The sequence below is a fragment of the Alnus glutinosa genome, chromosome 6 (assembly GCF_958979055.1).
Source record: "Alnus glutinosa chromosome 6, dhAlnGlut1.1, whole genome shotgun sequence".
Taxonomy (NCBI): Eukaryota; Viridiplantae; Streptophyta; class Magnoliopsida; order Fagales; family Betulaceae; genus Alnus; species Alnus glutinosa.
This window is the reverse complement of record NC_084891.1, coordinates 4,362,503-4,378,075: the sequence shown is the minus strand read 5'-3', so window position 1 is coordinate 4,378,075 and position 15,573 is coordinate 4,362,503. Positions and strand designations below refer to the sequence as shown.

Genomic DNA, 15,573 nt, shown 5'->3' with positions numbered 1-15,573 from the left:
ATTGCTACAACATTTTTTGATGGAAGTGATACCTCTCAGGTCTACGAACTCCGACGACGAGTTGCTTGTCTGAAACAAGCCGGCGGCTCCCTTGAGAAGTTCTACACCGATCTGCAAGGTCTCTAGCGCGAGATCGACTTCCGGCGGCCGAATCCGATGGAGTGCCCCGCCGACATCCACCACTAAAACTCCATGCTCTAGGAGGACCGGGTCTACACCTTCCTCGACGAGATCGACGATCGACTTGACCACATCCGGAGTGATGTACTCCAGATGCGGCCCTTCCCCTCCATCGAGCAGGCCTACGCCCTGGTCCGTCGGGAGTCTCTCCGGCAAGCTGTCATGAGCGCCGACGAACCCCACACCACCTCTGGCGCGGTTCTGGCCACCAAGGGGCTGCAATCCCACTGTGTGGGTTCCGGTCGTGGTGCGGCTTCCAGCCTGAACTCAAGCAAGCCTATCGTGACCTCTAGGTCACGCAATTCCGAAAATGTCCCGGATGGGACTAAATGCTCCCACTGTGGAAAGCCGAATCACACGATTGCTACTTGTTTTAAAAGGAATGGGTATCCTGACTGGTGGCATGATTTGCAGGCAAAGAAGAAAATGAATTTTGGGGGTGTAGAAACAAATACCGGGACTGTGGCTGCCATGTCAGCTGAGCCTCATTTGTCTCTAGTACATCAAGTCAACCCCCTGAATGTGGACCCAGTCTCAGATATAGGTAAAATTTGCTCTGGTTTTGCCACCTCCTCCAGTGATGGTAACCGCAATACTTGGCTTCTTGACTCAGCAGCCACCGATCATATGACCTTTGATGCAACAGATTTTACTACGAGATCTACCCCGCGACGCACTTGTGTTGAAAATGCTAATGGGGTGGTCTCCCCAGTTACAGGGGCTGGCACCGTGTCCCTGTCCCCGTCTCTCCAACTATCTCATACACTACTTATTCCATCACTATCACATAAGTTACTGTCTGTTGGCCAAGTTACTGAAGAACTAAATTGTGTGGTTCTAATTTACTCTCATTTTTGCCTTCTTCAGGATATTCTCACCAAGGAGATAATTGGGCGTGGTACTAAAAGGGGGGGCCTATATTATGTGGATGACGTGAGCACGGGTCATGTGTGTCATGTACGTAGTGATGGACGGGAACGGCAAATCCGGTTATGGCATCAACGATTGGGGCATCCAAATTTTGGCTATCTGAAACATGTATTTCCTAAACTTTTCAATAATGTAGTGGTATCTGAATTAAAATGCTCTACCTGCATTGTAGCCAAAAGTCATCGTACTTCTTATTTGCCAAGTTTGAATAAAAGCACTGTCCCGTTTACACTTGTTCACTCTGATGTATGGGGTCCTTCCCCGGTTTCTATTGTCTCGGGAATTCGTTGGTTCGTTCTCTTTGTCGATGATTGTACCCGCATGACATGGCTTTACTTGATGAAAAATAAAGATGAGGTGTTCTCCATTTTTCAATCATTCCATGCAATGATCCAAACTAAATTCTCTGCCAAACTCCGAGTCATTCGCTCTGACAATGGCGGTGAATTTGTTAATCAGCGCTTCCGCGCCTATTTTGACCACCATGGACTTATTCATGAGACGTCGTGTCCTCAGACACCACAGCAAAATGGTGTAGCTGAGCGAAAGAACCGTTACATTCTTGAGACTGCCCGAGCCCTACTCCATGGAAATCACGTGCCAACTCGATATTGGCCCGATGCAGTATCCACCGCTGTTCACCTACTTAACAGACTTCCCTCCAAAGTCCTGCAATTTCAGACTCCACTCCAGGTCTTGGCGTCCCATGTCTCCCTACCCACGACCCTTATGCTCCCTCCCCGAGTATTTGGGTGTGTGGCTTACGTACACCTTCATAAGAACCAACGAACTAAGTTGGACCCCTGTGCTCTCAGGTGTCTCTTCTTAGGTTACGCTACGCATCAGAAGGGATATCGATGCTATGACCCCTCGACCAATCGTCTCTATGTGACTATGGATGTCACCTTCTTGGAATCTGAACCGTTCTTCTCTGGCCCCAATCCTGCTCTTCAGGGGGAGATACATGATCAAGAACAGAATTGGGCGCACTTTGACTGGCCGAAGAGTAATACAGTGATGAGTGTAGAACCACATGGTGAAGAAGAAGAAGCACACTCAGGGTCAGAACGCAAGCCCCTCCCTTTCCATAGTACCCACAAGCTCTTCTCCTGAGAATATTCCTGAGGTAAGCACACTTGACACACATTTAGATAATAGTAACCTGAATCCCTCTGCTGGATATGTTCTACCTTTCAGGACAAACCGTGGCCAGCCACCAAAAAGATACTCCCCTGATGATGAAGAGCGAAGATCAAGGTATCCAATTGCCAACTATATGTCAACCAAGAGATTACCTGAACCTCTCAGAGGATTTGTGCACGTACTTTCCTCAATCCAAGTTCCGGCTGGAATTCAGGAAACCTTGTCTGATCCAAAATGGACACAGGCAATAAAGGAAGAAATGGAGGCACTACTTAAAAATGACACATGGACCCTCGTTCCACTACCTGAAGGGAAGAAGACAGTAGGATGCAAATGGGTATTTTCCATCAAACACAAGGCAGATGGATCAGTAGAGAGATACAAAGCAAGATTGGTGGCAAAAGGCTATACACAAACGTATGGGGTTGATTATCAAAAGACCTTCTCACCAGTAGCAAAGCTCAGCACTGTAAGGATTCTATTATCTCTTGCAGCTAACCTTGATTGGCCACTACATCAATTTGATGTAAAAAATGCATTCTTACACGGCAAACTTGAAGAAGAAGTGTACATAGACCTTCCCCCGGGATACACAGCCTCCACGGATGTCAAAGTTGTGTGTAAACTACAACGGGCCCTATATGGCCTAAAACAATCACCACGAGCGTGGTTTGGGCGATTCAGCATGGCAATGCGGAAATATGGGTTCAAGCAAAGCAACTCAGATCATACACTGTTCATAAAGCATAACGGAAAGAAGGTAACGGTATTAATAGTCTATGTGGATGACATGATTATTACAGGTGACAATGAAGAAGAGATATTAAGACTACAGGAGGAACTGGCTACCGATTTTGAAATGAAAAATTTGGGAGGGCTTAAGTATTTTCTGGGAATCGAAGTCGCAAGGTCTAAGGAAGGAATATTCCTTTCCCAAAGGAAATATGTACTGGATGTATTATCAGAAGTAGGGATGTTGGAGTGCAAGCCAGCAGATACTCCAATTGTTCAAAATCATCGACTTGGAGAGTATCCAGACCAAGCTCCAACGGACAAAAGAAGATACCAAAGGTTAGTTGGGAAACTAATATACCTCTCACATACTCGTCCTGACATTGCTTATGCCGTGAGTGTAGTCAGTCAATTTATGCATAATCCCAGTGAAGATCACATGGATGCTGTAATCCGGATACTAAGATACTTGAAGGGGTCACCAGGAAAGGGACTAATGTTCTCGAGGAATAGCCATTTGAAAATTAAGGGCTATACAGATGCAGATTGGGCTGGAAGTATCTCAGACAGAAAATCTACCTCAGGTTATTTTATGTTTGTAGGCGGAAACCTAGTCACTTGGAGAAGCAAGAAACAAAAAGTAGTAGCACTTTCTAGTGCTGAGGCTGAATTTCGTGGAATGGCGAAGGGATTGTGTGAACTACTGTGGATCAGGAGGCTTCTTACTGAACTTGGATTTACTCCTACTTCAGAAATGGAGCTTTTCTGTGACAATAAATCTGCCATTGCAATATCTCACGATCCAGTCCAACATGACCGTACAAAGCATGTTGAAGTGGATCGACACTTCATCAAAGAAAACTTGGAAGAGAAGATAATCTGCTTCCCATTTGTGAAATCTGAAGATCAACTAGCAGATATCCTCACTAAGGCAGTATCAAGTAAAGAGTTTTACAACTCACTTAACAAGTTGTGCATGAGAGATCTATATGCTCCAACTTGAGGGGGAGTGTTGGCGTGAGTTGTAAATAGTCAACAAGCGTGAGTTGTAAATAGTTGTAAATAGTCAACAGTCAAAGAAGGGAAAATCTACGGAGATAGACATGCAGTGATTACAGGCGTGATACTAGGCACAATTTGCGTATAGACCAAAATCAAGATGAATGTAATTCTATTTAATGGTATTCGATTCAATGAAAAGAAAGAGGGGAAAAACATTTTATCCCTAATTGTTGACATGTTCAACATTGTCCAAAGCCCTGAAGCTCTAATACCATGATAAAATTTAGGGTTAAATAGCCTACACACCCATGTGTTTTACGACCTTCATTTTTTGCTCCATCAGTTTTATTTTTTATCAAATTTGGTACATGTGATATATGAAAAGACAGAAATGGTATCTCCGTCCAATTTTTCATCCAAAATTAACGTCCAGCCACATCATCCTATAAGTGTCGGCGTGCATGCGCGATACCTGTCCTCGTGATACACCTCAGCACTGACGTAGCTATCATTTTTATTATTATTATTTTAATGATTTCTTTTTTATATATATATAAATCTGGGGTGGCTCAACCACCCCTTTGGGCCACATGGGGCTGGTTGGCCACCCCCATTTGGCTTGGAGGTGGTTCAACCACCCCAAAGGCCAAAGTGAAAAAAAAAAAAAAAAAAATTAGGTTTTGGCCCTTGGGGGTGGCTGAACCACCCTCGACCACCCCCATGGGCCACAAGGGTGGTTCGGCCACCCTCAGGCGAAATGGGGGTGGCCGAAACCACCTCCATTTGGCTCGGCCACCCCCATTAGGCCTGGGGTGGCCGAACCATCCCCGTGGCCCATGGGGGTGACCGAACCATGGGCCAAAACCTAATTTATTTATTTTTTCACTTTAGCCCTTGGGGGGTGTTCATGTGGCCCCACCCCTAGAATTTTTTTTTTTTTTTTTAAAAAAAAATAGATGTTTAAAATTAAAAACCACAATTTTTTTTCTCCAATATATACTCATGTTGTTTTATACATTTCATGATGTGCCCCTTGTGATTTTAATAAGTACCAGAAATGATACTTTAGTTTTGTAATTATATCACAAATGGTACTTTATACACAAATAATATTTGGTATGCCTATTTTGAACCAAAAGTAACATGTATACCTGTCGTGTATCAAAATAACATGTTGACAAGAATTGAACCCTTCATTAAAAAAAAAAAAAAAAAAAAAAAAAAAACATAATCAGTCATGTGTAATAATTGGAAACACAAAATTATATGCGTAGCCAATTGATATAACCCAGAAAATGACCAAATGTTTGTTACTTAATCACAATTTTTTTTTCCAATATATATCCCTGTGGTTTTATAAATTTTATGATGTGCCCCCTGTGGTTTGAATAAATACCAGAAATGGTACCTTGAGAGTGGCTCAACCACCCCCTTGGCCAAAATGAGGGTGGCAGCCATCCCAGATTTTTTTTTTTTTTTTTTAATATATATAAGAAATCATTAAAAAAAATGGTAGCCACGTCAGCGCTGAGGTGTGCCACGGGAACAGGTATCGCGCATGTACGCCGACACTTGTAGGATGACGTGGCTGGACGTTAGTAAATTGAACGGAGGTACCATTTTCGTCTTTTCATATACCACAGGAACCAAATTTGATAAAGTATAAAACTAAGGGTACAAAAAATAAAGGTCCGGCAAATAGTTATTTAACCATAAAATTTATTGAGCCTTAGGGTGCGTTTGGGATTGCGATTTCAAAGAGAAAAAGTGCGATTTTAAACCAAATCGCAGAAAATGAACCGTTTGAAAATTGCGTTTTTAAAAATTTGCGATTTAAAAACGCAAAAAAGTGCTTATTCAAATCGCAGGCAATTGGGTGCTTTTTTGAAAACGCAGTATTTTAAAAGGCTAACCTGCGATTTTAAAGGCCAAACTGCTATTTTGCCAAACGCTTAACTTCGTTTTTAAAAATCACTTTTTGAAATCGCACATTTTAAAATCGTTATTTTCAAATCGCACTTTTTAAAATCACAAACTTAAACGGACCCTACTCTACCATAAAAGGCGTGCAGCTTAAGAAAAGAAATTTGTTCAAAATTTATAAAACTCACAACTCAGATATATCTTAACAATGTAAGACTCTTAACATTCGCCAGCCATCACCTACCTGTTATGTAGTGGTTGAGGCTGAAAACGCCCAATTTTCATCGGATCAAGATCCCCTCAAATTCTTTGCCCGAATTTGATACAATTCGGGCAGGTTGTTGTGAGTAAGCATTTATGAGATTCACCTGACCGGATAAGCAGTTGGGCAGCCCAACTTTTATTTGGTCAGGTGGGTCTCATAAATGCTCACTCACAACTACCTGCCCGAATTCTATCAAATTCGGGCAAAAAATTTGAGGGAATCTTAATTCATTTTCATCATCTTCCGACACCAGGCAAGCGTCGGCCGCATATATACATGCATATATGGTCTGACGATATTATTTGTAAGCTTATGGCTGAAAAATGTGACTAGTCGTCGTTCTTGACTGATAACAGCGGCAACCCTTGGCTGGCTCGAAATATGCAAAAGACAAGAACTAAGTTGTAGTTACGTCCCTCTTTCTTCTTCTAAAAGTTTGGCTTTTGGCAGTATATAGGTTGGAATTTTATGTTATATATATTCTCAGTTACTGTATGTCGGTTCTTTTAATGGGTTCTAATCTAAAAATTACCACTTTTTCTTTATTGGTCACGTGAAATTGTGAATTTAAACTATATTTAATTCCCAAATTTTCAACTCATTTGAATTTAAACGTTTTCAATTTTAAGAATACAATACCATCTCCAATAGTAGTAGTTATTTTAGTTAGTAACGTGTGATAGAATTAAGATTGTTTTGAGAGCGTATGATAACAGCGGAAATTATGAATTGAAGATAGAAAATAGAATTCAGGAAAAGAGAAAATAACAAATAGGGAAAAGATAACGTACCCCTAATTGTCCCAAATAAACAAACAGAAAAATAACTCTAAAAGATTCTAAATTTAATTGATACTTTAAAGCTTCATTCCAAAATAATACAGACCTGCATTTATATAAACAAAGTTTGAATACTTTCTAAACAGAATACTTGAATAATCGTAACCTTTGAGACAAAACAAAATATTTATACAGAAAGTAAAATATATTATTCTAAAAATAATCCTCAAATATTTTGTATGATTCTTTCCATTCTCGGGCTAATCTTATTCAATAAATAATCTTCAAATCTTATGCCTAATTTTCTCCTGCATCATACTCAAAATACTTTTTTTTTTTTTTCTTTTTTTAGTTCCTAACTTTTCAATACAAACTCCAATATGTTATCTATCTCACCCTCTCTCTCTCTTTTTTTTTTTTTTTAAATATTATTTTTCAATGTATTGTTTATTGTAAAAGTTGAGGGAGAGAGAGATCGAGAAAGATGGAAGAAAAAAGAACAAGAAAATACTAAAAAGTGCTACATACAGTGAACTTTCGTATAGTTCACTATAGCAAAATGAATAAAAATGCTATATTTTAAACTATTTGCTGGAAGTTTAAAATCACTCATAATAATAATAATAATAATAAATTAAAAAAAGAATCAGAATGTTTTATCAGGAGGGGATAAAAGCCATGCCTAACTTTAAAGCCTAAAAATACATATATATTTACACTATAATAAAAAAAAAATTAAAAGGAAATTTTAAAACCAAGGGAGCCTTGGTGACTCTATGCATGGGTCATCTGTCATTGGTGGAAGCAGTGACATTACGTGCGTGCTACTTGGGATACTACAATTTTTACTATAAGTTACTTAATTTACAAAATAGCAATAGCATGGCAGTCCATAATTAATAAAATAATCAAGTAAAAAATTTGACTTGTCAATTTAATTAGTTAACCATACGCTCTTAATCATTTAACTAATTATGAACTTTAACATCAGTTTATAATAAAAGCTGTAATATTCCAAACATTTTTCATTAAAATTTGGAATCAACGTACTTAGAACTCTAATTAGGCAATTGTTGTACACACTGGAAATTAATTAGTTCATGATGACATTTTATATAAAATTCCTTATAGTTCTAGCTTGTGTCAGTAATGAATTCTAGGAATACATAGGAAAAAGGGGATTAGTATCTCTCAAATCATTTGTTAGAATTTGAGCAGGTGATTATGAAAGACTGTACTTATAAGACTCATCTGACCAAATAAAAAGTAGGCTGCCCAACTACACTTATCCGGTCAGGTGGATCCGATAAGTGGTCACTAACAATCACATGTCCAAATTCTCTCAAATTCAGACAAATAATTTAAAAAATCATTTGAAAAAACCTCAGGTTGATCTATGGTTTCAGAACTTCTAGCTCTCCAATCCACTCAGTGTCCTCCAATATATTTTGTTACTTTTTACGAATCCCATATATATAATCATGCAACAATCAAATGGAAGTAGAACAAACCTTGTTTTGAGGTTGCCGAAATCTTCTTGACAGCTATGATCTTCGGAGGATCCAAGAGGATGCCTTTGTATACACTTCCAAATCCACCCCTGCCCAACAGGTTTTCCTTGCTGAAGTTTTGAGTAGCCTTTGAGAGCTGCTTGTACGTAAACATGGTGGGAACATTCGCAGCATTCCTCAATTGATTTTCTATATCCTCCCTCTTCTTAATCCTCTGATTCTTCTTCTTCAGCTTTCTCAGAACTAATGGAAAGAGGCAAGTCACTACAGTTAACAAACCCAAGAAAATGGGAGTAACGACAATGAATACGGTCTTGATTTTGTCATTTTCAAGCTCTTTGTTGAGGGAAGAGAATGGCAGTGGCACTAACGTGAACGTACAATCAATGACACGGTGGCTTTCCGACAAGCTCCCGGTGGAGGCCGTAAAGCCCACGAAAACGGAGCCTGGAATTGTGTCAGACATGATTAATGAACGGCTGAGAACGGTCAGCAGTGCGGTCCCAGAATATCCGACAGAAACATGAAGCATGTTGTTCCAACTGTTGATAAAATAACCTTCCCGAGAGGGGGAGGTTTCTTTCCGAGCGGTAGGTCTCGGATGCATCACTACTGGCGAAACCTCCTTCCCGAGAGTAGTGCCTGACCGGTAGTTGTCGGATACTCCGATAACCGACAAGTGGTAATGATGACAGTACAGATAAAGGAGATCGTTTAGGTGGCTGAACCCCCCAAGATCCGGGATTTCCTGAATCGCCATGCTCTGTCATTAAAGAGCCCACCTGCCCATCGCTGTCAAGAGTGTACTTGGGACCTGTTTGTGCACAGGGAGTCACTGTTCCCTAAAAGCCGGGATATTCCCACCTAACCTCAAGGGCAACCACCTATAAATAGAAAAAATCCAGGTATTAAAGGAGATACTAGTTCAAATTCAATCTCTTTCTCTCTAAAAAATTCTCGTCTAACTTGGCCGTCGGAGGAGGACCACTGGGGAAACCCACTGTGTGTTCTTTGTATTTGCAGGTCAATCGGACACACTCACCTGTAGCAGGGCTTACGTCACCAGCCGGAATCAGCATCAACAGTTTGGCGCCGTCTGTGGGAAACCGCTCTTTGCTCTGGCAAAGCTTGCTTGCGAATCTGGAATGGTGACTACAAGGTCGGAAGCACTGAGGGGCCCGTGGGGGGACCGGATGAGAGAGCGCCCGGAGGGGGGAGAGTCTTCCTCAAGGCCGTCTCCCACACTGGAGATCCTCAATGAGAGAATAGCTCAGATGGAAAAGGAGATGTACGAGTTGGAGAAGAAGAATGCCGAATTACAGCAACACCACGGGGAAGACTCAAACTCGGCAACCCCGCAGCCTGTCGAGGGAGAAGAGCAGGGTGAGGAAATGCGACCGAGTAGTTAGGGAGGACGGAAGGAAAGAAAGAAGAACCATAATGTCGTGGATCAAAAACCCCGGAAGAACAGGGCGTCGAAAAGGATGGACAAAAAGCTCAAGGAGATCATTGAGAAGCTGGAGCAGAGGTGTGACCTGCTGACAGAAGCGGCGAAGCACCAGCATGGTGGGAGCACATCTAGAGTTAGAGATCTGCTCCAGAAGTCGGCTTCCCCTTTCTCTGACCGGGTGGCCTCGTTCCGCCTCCCCGAGAAGTTTAAAGTCCCCGACATCAAGACCTACACCGGGCAGGAGGACTCGGTGGAGCATTTGGACAACTACCGCGCTCACCTCGAGCTGCAGGGGACCCCTGATGAGGTGGCGTGCCGCGCCTTCCCGCTGACCTTGTCGGGAAATGCCAGGGATTGGTATAGAAGGCTTCCCCCGAAGTCCATACAAAGCTTTGACGAATTCGGAAAAATGTTCGTAACTCAATTTATGGCGGGAGTTGTAAGAAAGAAGCCGGCAGGCACCTTGATGTCGATACAACAGGGGCGAGATGAGTCCCTTAAGGAGTTCCTCCAGCGCTTCAACCAAGCAAGGCTCACCACCGAGAGCCTCACCGAAGAGTTTGTGCATTCGGCACTCTATCAGGGAATCAGGAAAGATGGGCCGCTGATGGCTGACCTCGCTCGAAAGCCGACTCGTTATTTGCACGAGTTCATGGAGAGGGCAGAGGAGTTCATTAACCAAGAAAAGACTCTTCGAGCGTTGCTCGGAAAAGCAACCGGCCAAACCTCTAATCAGGGGGACAAGTCGAAGAAGAAGAAGGAATTCCACAAGAAGCAGGAGGTATTGGAACCCGGGGTTAAGAAGAAATTCCAGGATTACAACTGGACTCCCCTCAACGCGCCCATCGAAGAGGTCCTAGCGGCGATTAAAGTGGATCCCATGTACGAGAAACCTGCGGAGATAGTGGGAACCCCCCACCCGAGGACCGCGGACCACTATTGCGCTTTCCACGAGTCAAAGGGGCATAGCACAGAGAATTGCAGGTCCTTGCGGGCCTTAATCGAGAAGTTTATCCGGAACGGGAAGCTAGTCTGTTTCTTGGTGGGTCAACGAGGTCCGCCGGGGTTTGATCGGAACCCCCAGCCCGAGGAATGAAGGAACCAGCCGCAGAGATATCGGGAAGAGCCTAGGGAAAGGACGGAGCGCCCCCGGGACAGTGATAGAGAGCCTAACTACCGACCGGCCGACCGAGACAGGCGAGAGAGAAGCAGGAGCCAAGCGCGACTGCCTGGTCGGGAAAACCTCCGCGAGATTCATACGATATCTGGCGGTTTTGGAGGAGGAGGTGACTCAAGTGCCGCGCGTAAGGCTTATGCGAGGCACCTGAAGGAGTTCGAAATATACTCGGTCCAGAAACCACCGAAAATGAGGAAGTACGAGGACTTGCTCATTGGTTTCTCGAATGAGGACTTTGTTGGGGTCTCGCTCCCTCACTCGGACGCTCTGGTGGTGACTTTAGCCATTGCCAATCATAAGATACACAGGGTCCTTGTTGACACCGGAAGTTCCGCCGACATAATATATAAGTCAGCCTTCGAGTTGATGAGCATAGGACAAGGGAAGTTGGTCCCGGTGAAGGGTCCCTTGGTCGGTTTTTCCGGGGAGCAGGTCCTCCCGATCGGGTCTATTGACTTACCGGTTATGGCAGGAACTAGCCCCAAGGAGAAAACGGTTATGGTAAAATTCTTAGTTGTGGAAGGGCGGTCGGCTTATAACGTTATCCTGGGGAGGCCAGCCTTGAATGATTTGGGGGCCGTAACCTCAACCCCCCATCTGTGCATGAAGTTCCCGACTAGCTAGGGAGTCGGTGTGGTCAGAGGAGACCAGAGGGCTGCCCGCATGTGCTATATTACCACCTTGAAGGCCGGCCATGCAGAATGTACAGCGGAAGAGGAGAAATAGCAATTATAGTCCCTGGAACCGACAGAAGACTTGGAAGAGTTCGAAGTCTGGGGTCCGGGTGAGAGAGTGAAGATTGGCTCCCAACTTCCCGAGAGACTAAAGGAGGAGATAATCTTGTTCCTCAAGGGAAACAGAGACGTTTTCGCATGGAATCATGAAGACATGCCCGGCATCGATCCCTCGATCATCGTGCACAGGCTGAACGCGGATCCCAGCTTCAGACCCGTGAGGCAGAAGAGAAGGACCTTCGCCCCCGAGAGAAACCAGGCGGTAGCTGATGAAGTGTCGAAGTTGTTGGCAGCAGGGTTCGTCCGAGAGGTCGACTATCCCGAGTGGCTCGCCAATGTTGTGCTAGTAAGGAAGTCCAATAACAAGTGGAGAATGTGCGTGGACTTCACCGACTTGAACAAGGCCTGCCCGAAGGATAGCTTTCCACTGCCCCGCATAGACCTCCTTGTCGATTCAACCTCTGGGCACCAACTCCTGAGTTTTATGGACGCGTTCTCGGGATACAACCAAATACAAATGGCGGAAGAAGATCAGGAGAAGACCTCTTTCATTACCGATCGGGGCCTATATTGTTATAAGGTGATGCCGTTTGGGCTGAAGAACGCGGGCGCTACCTACCAGAGGTTGGTGAACAGGATGTTTGAGAAGCAGATGGGCCGGAATGTGGAAGTGTACGTTGATGACATGCTCGTGAAAAGCGTAGAGGCTCTGGATCACGTCTCCGATCTGAAGGAGACGTTCGATACGATAAGGCGTTACCGAATGAAGTTGAACCCGGCTAAGTGTGCCTTCGGGGTTTCGTCCGGTAAATTCCTGGGATATTTGGTGTCCCAGAGGGGCATAGAGGCGAACCCCGAGAAAGTCCGTGCGGTGCTGGAAATGCAACCCCCGAGAACCACGAAACAATTACAACAACTGACCGGACGAATAGCGGCCTTGAACCGATTCATTTCAAGGTCTACCGACAAGTGCCTACCTTTCTTCAAAATCCTGAAGAAGGCATTTGTGTGGGATGCGAAGTGCGACGAGGCCTTTGGGAATCTGAAGGAGTATTTGATGAACCCCCTCTCTTGAGTCGACCGGTGGAAGGAGAGGTCCTCTATATGTACTTGGCTGTATCACCCTCGGCGGTCTCCTCAGCTCTCGTCCGGGAAGAGAAGGGTGTGCAGAAGCCGGTGTACTTCACGAGCAGGGCACTCCGCGGAGCGGAGGAGAGATACCCAAGGATAGAAAAGTTGGCATTTGCCCTGATCGTGTCCGCCCGGAAACTGAGGCCTTACTTCCAGGCGCACGCCATCCGAGTACTAACTGAGTACCCCTTGAAGAAGGTCCTCCAGAAACTGGACCTGTCGGGTAGGCTAGTCAACTGGGCAGTGGAACTCGGGCAATTCGACATTGAGTTCCATCCGCGAGCGGCGATCAAGGGCCAAGCACTCGCCGACTTCTTCCTTGAATTCTGCAATACTCCAGAGCCCGAGGACCCAGTGCAGCGTCCGCCATGGATAGTTCACGTGGATGGCTCCTCTCATTGCCAACACAGCGGTGTGGGAGTGATACTGGAGAGCCCGCAGAAGCAGAAGTTCCAATATGCCATCAAATTGGACTTCGCCACGACCAATAACGAGGTGGAGTACGAAGCGGTGCTGGCTGGCCTGGCAATCGCCCGGGAAGTAGGGGCCCTCGATGTCGAAATCCGGAGCGATTCACAAGTAGTCGTTGGTCAGATCTCTGGAGAATTCGCCACACAAGGAGGCCGACTGGCTAAATACTTGGAAAAAGTACATGACCTACAATCTAGTTTCAGAACTATGACGGTCACGAAGATCCCTCGCGAAAGAAATGTTCAAGCGGACGCGCTGGCTAGGGCTGGTTCCGCGACCGACCAAGAAATCGCAAGAATGAAGCGGCAAGTACTGGTTCAATTCAACCCATCGATTGACGAGAGTCTATGTATGGTGCTGGTGGCCTGAGAAAGGGAACCGGAACCCGAATGGGCCTCGGATGTAATCAGATACTTGAGAAGCGGGGAACTACCCAGTCATAGAGAACAGGCCCATAAAGTGAAACTGCGGGCTGCGCGCTACACAATGATGGATGACATGCTGTATAGGAGGGGATACTCACACCCCCTACTGAAGTGCCTCTCGGCTCCGGAGGCCAACTATGTGCTAAGGGAAATTCATGAAGGAATCTGCGGGAACCACTCGGGGGGAAGAATGTTGGCCATCAAGGCGGTAAGAGCCGGGTATTATTGGCCCACGATGACGCGGGACTCTATGGAGTTCGTCCGGAGTTGTGATAAATGCCAGCGGTTTGCCCGGGTAATGAAGAACCCACCCGAGAAGCTCACGTCGGTCTTGTCACCTTGGCCGTTCTCTAAGTGGGGAGTGGACTTGGTCGGTCCGATGCCATGCGGGAAGGGGAAAAAGAGATTTTTGGTGGTGGCTGTCGACTACTTCACAAAGTGGGCGGAAGCTGAGGCCCTAGCAACCGTCACCGCCAACAATGTTATAAACTTCCTCTGGAGGTCGGTCATTTGTCGGTTCGGAATTCCTTATTCTATCGTGTCAGATAATGGAGCCCAGTTCGACGGGAAACCGTTCCGTAGTTGGTGCACCGAACTCGGTATCCAGAACCATTACTCAACACCTATGTACCCGAAGTCGAATGGCCAGGTGGAGGCTACCAACAAGACCCTGTTAGCCACATTGAAGAAGAAGTTGGATAGACGAAAGGGACTATGGGTTGAGTATGTCCCTGAAGTTCTATGGTCATATCGCACCACGGCTAGAACCCCGACCGGAGAAACCCCATTCTCACTAGCATACGGAACCGAAGCAGTGATACCGGTGGAGATTGGGTCCCCGAGCCACAGAGTCCAACACTACGATCCGACCCAGAACGAGGAGGGGATTAGCGCATGTCTGGACTTGTTGCAGGAGCGAAGGGACAATGCGCAGGCGGTGCACAAAGCTTATAGAGCTCAGGTGGCCAGATACTACAACAAGACGGTTGATCCCAGGAAGTTCAAAGTCGGGGATTGGGTGCTGAGGAAGCTTAACATAATGACAAGGGATCCGGTCGAAGGAAAGTTCAACGCCAAGTGGGAGGGACCGTACCGAGTAGTTAAATGCCACAGCAGGGGAGCCTATCACTTGGAGACCAGGGAGGGCAAGCCTGTCCCAAGGGCGTGGAATGCAGAACACTTGAAGAAATACTACATGTAATTCCAGTTGAATTCCCTTTTTGTTTTCCTTTTTATAAGTACAAATGTTTTAAATAGAATGTCTGGAGATGCAGAAAATTACGTGCGAAATAAGTTAAAATTTCTTTTCGGTTACCCTCACTCGGATAGGGGGGTAACTTGGCATAAAACAACCCCTGGTATGCAAAAGAGAGATAAAAGGAAAGAAACTTCTTTGTTCTCAGCAATCTCAAAATCTATAAATTCAATGTGCTCAAAAGAAGGTAATACAAAACAAAACACACACGCCTACACGCCGCTGGGAGGGTCATTCCCCGAGTCATCATCCCGGCTGGGTTCTCCAGCCGGAGCATCCTCTGGATTTGGAGCGTCTTTGCTCCAGTTAGCAACGTCGGGAAAGTACTCGATGCCGAGATCCATTAGCTTGGAATAACAGGAACTCGGGAGCGACAAGAAGTCGGAACTCACGCTCTCGTAAGGCACTTGCAGCCGATCCGAGTGGAGGACCAGAGCTCGAAAGTTCTCAAACCCGATGTGAAAG

General features: G+C 45.2%; 2 protein-coding genes across 2 annotated transcripts; one reads left to right on the top strand and one right to left on the bottom strand.

The window, feature by feature from the left end:
- Nucleotides 1-8,433: 8,433 nt before the first annotated feature.
- LOC133870662 (L-type lectin-domain containing receptor kinase I.8-like) lies at nt 8,434-9,225 on the bottom strand. Its single transcript, XM_062307825.1, has one exon. It carries the CDS (start codon nt 9,223-9,225, stop codon nt 8,434-8,436), a length of 792 nt encoding a protein of 263 aa, XP_062163809.1.
- Nucleotides 9,226-9,949: 724 nt separating this feature from the next.
- On the top strand, nt 9,950-11,011 carry LOC133870661 (uncharacterized). Its single transcript, XM_062307824.1, has one exon. It carries the CDS (start codon nt 9,950-9,952, stop codon nt 11,009-11,011), a length of 1,062 nt encoding a protein of 353 aa, XP_062163808.1.
- The last annotated feature ends 4,562 nt before the right edge of the window (nt 11,012-15,573 follow it).